This window comes from Frankliniella occidentalis, unplaced genomic scaffold (assembly GCF_000697945.3).
Source record: "Frankliniella occidentalis isolate FOCC.00 unplaced genomic scaffold, Focc_3.1 Scaffold29, whole genome shotgun sequence".
NCBI classification, from domain to species: Eukaryota; Metazoa; Arthropoda; class Insecta; order Thysanoptera; family Thripidae; genus Frankliniella; species Frankliniella occidentalis.
This window is the reverse complement of record NW_026267159.1, coordinates 1,570,774-1,575,279: the sequence shown is the minus strand read 5'-3', so window position 1 is coordinate 1,575,279 and position 4,506 is coordinate 1,570,774. Positions and strand designations below refer to the sequence as shown.

The window sequence follows — 4,506 nt, the reverse complement described above, 5'->3', positions numbered from 1 at the left end:
TCTCTCTCTTCCGCCCTCTCTTCTAGGTCCCTGCCTCCCCGACACGCCTAGTTGATTTGGTGCATACTCCGCCGTCCACAAGTCTGCCCCCACCCCTCCTTTCCCGTACCCTCTCCCGCCCCCTTCTCCACCGCTCCCCTTCGCACGTGATGATGTAATTTGCGTGCAGTCCCCAGAACGCTATTTTGCCCAGCCGTCATGCAGACGCCTTCCATGGAAATAGCGGTGCCTTCTCCACCTCCTCTTCCCCATCTCCCCCTCTCTCCCCTGCTCCCCATTTTCTGCAACCCCGTACGCTCCCTGGGCGTCGGGTTTCGCGCGGACCAAACTAAAATATTTATAATGGTTTTCCATAGTTGCCCCGCCAAAGTGCCCCACTGCGCGGTCAACGTCCGTCGTATGCGATGCACTGCTGTTCCGTTTCACTCCCTGCTTTCCTCTGATTGTTCATCGGGCAGAAAAGGGTTGCACCAACGTCAAGGTGCACCCCTTTTGCAGAGTAGTAAAATTTGCCAGGCCCTTTGTTTACTTTTGAATTCCATTTCTCCACTGAGATCCATGCAGTGGCCGGAACACGGCCTCGGCCGATGGATGTTATTTCTTTCTAGGCCCTTTTTTCTGTTTTATATTTTGTAATATATTAAAGTATGAATTTCTGTAGAGAAATGGGACATCACTAAGTGGGGCGGTGCATTTTCCGTGTAAAGCAGAGACCAGAGGGTGCAGGGAGGAAAAATGAAAAAAAGGGCAGTGGAGGGAGTAGGGGCCGAGGAGTAGTGAGTGAGGGCCAGGGCTGGGGGGAATGGAAGGGTGTAGGGGGTGCCGACTCAAATGAAGCGCGTGGCTAAGGGCTCGCCATGGCAGCTGGGCGGGGAGGATGGAGGGGGGGGGGTCGAGTAATGAGTGACAAAAAAAAACCGGCGGGAGCCAGCGACCCGCTCACCTAGGATTATTACGAGGCGGGGTTTGTTATTTCGGGTGAGAGAAACGAGAAACGAGGTGGAGCGTTCCGAGAAATCAGAAGGAAGTCGCGGATCCCGCGGATACGGCGCTGTTTTCATAGCCCGATGATTTGTGAAAGCGTAAAAGTGAGTCACTTGAAAGTTTTGTACAATACTGCTGTCGTCTGGGGAAAATGGTCTCACCTATGCATTTTGGGACATATGGAAAGGTACTGCGCTGCAGAGGCTTCTTGGATGACACTTCAAGGGCACTAAAAACTGGTTGGCGTCTTATGACGCCAGAATATTGGCGTCCTCTGATGAACGCCACTAATTTTGGCGCCATTTGGCGCCAACTTTTGGCGTCCTTTCGGAAGACACCAAAATTTCAAAAGACGCGTAATTTATCATTGAAGCGCCAAATCTTGGCCAATATATTGGCGTCATATGATGCCGACCAGTTTACAGTGGGCTTTGGTAATACCGCGGCAGTGCCTCGTGACTCCATGCTTTTGAGATCAGGATTTTTAAAGATTTTTAAAATTTGCCAATCGGATCATGGGCATGACCCGGCGAGGCATTTCAGCTCGAAATAGAACTATACCGAACCGGATAGAGACACACACATACGGCGGGGATGAAGTAAGGCGGGCGAGATAAGGCTGATGAATCGCATTGCTGCACATCCTGTGTACGTCAGCAGTATCACAACAAAGAGAGGCAAGGCGGGGACAGCGAGGGAGGGATGATGATTAAGAGGGGGGGGGGGGGGACGAGGATCAGGATAAGGGGAAGGAGAGAGAAAGAGTAAAACAGGGAGGGGGGGCTTTGTCCGGAGGGCTCCGCCCGCCGATGCCATGTACTCTCCACCGTATTTTTACGCTGCCTGCGTGGTGAACGGGCATTATTTTGCCACTCGCGTGAGACGGATTGGGCCGGCGGGCGCCGCGCCGGGCCACGCCGCGTGATGCGATACTCGAGATAGAAAGAAATGAAGGAGCAGCGCGCGCGCTTTGCTCTGGGCGGTAACGACACCGTGCAGCGCTATAGGGAGCGAGAGAGGGGTGGGGAGGAGGAAGGCTTGGGAGTGGATGATCCTCAGGGGAACTCGCGGTGCTCGCGGCAGGAGTCCGCACTGCTGCGTATACCTGGTGCGCGTTATTGTTTTTACATTTGAAAGTTGTTGGCTGAGGTGTAGCGAAGCAGCCTATTACCCCAGTGACTATAAAACGTTTCTTGTATACACAGTAAAACAAATTCTCGTGATTCTGCGAAATTTTCTCGGTTAACTTTCTTTCACGAAACCTTCCTTTTTAACAAATTACGATACATCGTTATTTTACGAATTGCTTTGGAAAAATTGAAACCTCTAACGAAAGAACATGAAATTTGTATAGATTTTGCCAAATATTATGACTTACGACGACCCCTAAATTTTCATTCGTTACGAAATATATTTGTAACGTTAGGAAATGTCTCCTAAATTGGCAAAATTTTCGTGAATTATTTTTCACTAAGCATTTCATAACCTTTTTTTTACGAAAACTTTTTCTTTCAGTGTTCGGTTGATGCCAATAAATGCCGGTACAATAGCATTAGGGCGCGCGCGTCTTGTCTGCTGTCGCGGTAGAGCGGTGACGCGGACGCGTTGCGGCCGCAGTGAAGCGGTAGAAATGTCGGAAGTGGTGTAGACGGCGGGCCGTTTTGTGAATATCCGATCCGCCGGGCCGCAGGCGGCGTGCGTATATCGGGCCATTCTTCCTGTCCCCTAATCCCGCCTGTGGCCCTGCCTGCGGCCCGCCTGCCTATTCCGTTTGTCAATGGTAACGGCCCGGCATGTGATTACCTGGATAGGCATTTCGCGTGACTGAACCAAAGTTGCAGCTCCGCCCCTTAACCCGCCTCACTCCCCCATATGCTCGTGATTGCAACGTAGAGCCAGCCCCCCTACGCATGAGCGGGAGGGGCGCGAGGGGAAGGGAGGCTGTCCTTAAATAACACGATAGCCGACTGGGAAGGCGAGTGCCGGTGAGGAACGAACGTGGCGGTGGAGCGGATGGACGCGCCCGTAGCGGGTGGGGGCCCTCCCTCTGCCAGCCGCACCCGGGATGCCCGTTGTGTATTTGGGCAGAGTCATCTTCGACAGCAGATGGATTCTCTCGACGATGATACAGTGCCTTGTCGCTGGGGGATGTTCCGGGGGCCGGACGGGTGTATCGGTGACCCCATCTCAAACTCACTCTCTGCTGCGCCCCGCCTCCGCTTTGGCTCCCGTTCTTTTTTCGCTCCCCCCCTGCCCCCCTCACCTCTGCCCTATCAGACGGAGCCAGCGCCCCCACCTCCCCGCCCCCCTCTTCTCCTCCTCCTCTGCCGCGTCGATGATTTGTTATTCCCGGTCCCTTTTCTCCCCCGTCCATCTGTTCGGCTGCCGCCGCGACCTCTGCCTCCCCGGCCTGGAGAGGAATAAATCGTATCTGTGCGGCATTACTGGTGTCCATGGCGACGAGAGACAGAGAGCCGGGGCGGCACGCAATGCGGAGCTGGGGGCGCCGCGCGGGTGGCGCGCCACCACACGCATTCCATTCCTTGTAATAATAACGCTTCCCTCTCCTCAGGCTGAAGCCGTGGTACTTGGAGGAGTGCTCGTCCACGCTGGCCACCACGTACAGCTCGGGCACGCCCGGCAGGGACCGCAGCGTCGCCACCGTGGACATGGACGGCCAGCTGCGGCCCGACCACCTCTGCACCAACGAGCACACTGGTGAGTATCGCCGCCCAACACTCTGCTTCAGCACCTGTAACCGTTGGACCGAAGGGGGTCTGCAACTAAACGGTGTACTTTTGAGTAGATTATCGGATTATAGAGTAATTATGTAATATATGAGAAAGCACTATTCCAAAACAATTCAGTAATCTAGCGCTGTAAACTTTATCTAACTGCTTATCGTTGCCCGAAGGATTGTTTTCACGGTGTTTCGTCTGTACGGTCACTGGATTCTCCACCACACGGAGAGAAAAGATTTGCTGCCACAGCTGTTTTATTGCTGCGGTAGCAATTTTTGGCTGCTAACATAGCGCCTACAACATTTCTAGCTGTGCCAGCAAACTTAAATTGCTGAATGTTTCTTTGCTGATGCAGCAACGGAATTTGCTGGTGTTACAATCCCAGTGAGCCGCGTATGGAATAGCAATCGCCCGAATTGCTCTGTCAGCAATCTATATTGAAGCAATGGGTGCAAGCTGATCTGCTGTGGTATCAATATTGCCCCCCCCCCCCGCCCCCCATTTTGAATATTGATATGGTAGAAATGAAAAGGTCGTATTTCATATACTGTTTCCCTTTATTTCGCTAAAAACATATGACGTGACACATGACACAATAGGCAAAAAAAATCGTTCAAATTAAATAATTTTTGGTGACATAACCTAGCCGTTCATCAGAATCCAACACGGATGAATCTTGGACAACCACTTTGTTGTCGTATGTTGTTTCTTCAAAACTCTCAAAAGTGATCAAAAATGAAAACAACACTTTACCATTAATATAAAGCAATGTTCATAGAGT

The 4,506-nt window shown here is 52.1% G+C and overlaps 1 protein-coding gene across 1 annotated transcript in view; it reads left to right on the top strand.

The window, feature by feature from the left end:
• LOC113209561 (furin-like protease 2) overlaps positions 1 to 4,506 on the top strand; it is a 154,266-nt gene that overhangs the window by 64,193 nt on the left and 85,567 nt on the right. Inside the window, exon 5 of the mRNA XM_052265690.1 lies at positions 3,557 to 3,702. Within this exon, the coding sequence (XP_052121650.1) occupies positions 3,557 to 3,702 (146 nt within the window). The remainder of the gene's footprint in view (positions 1 to 3,556; positions 3,703 to 4,506) is intronic.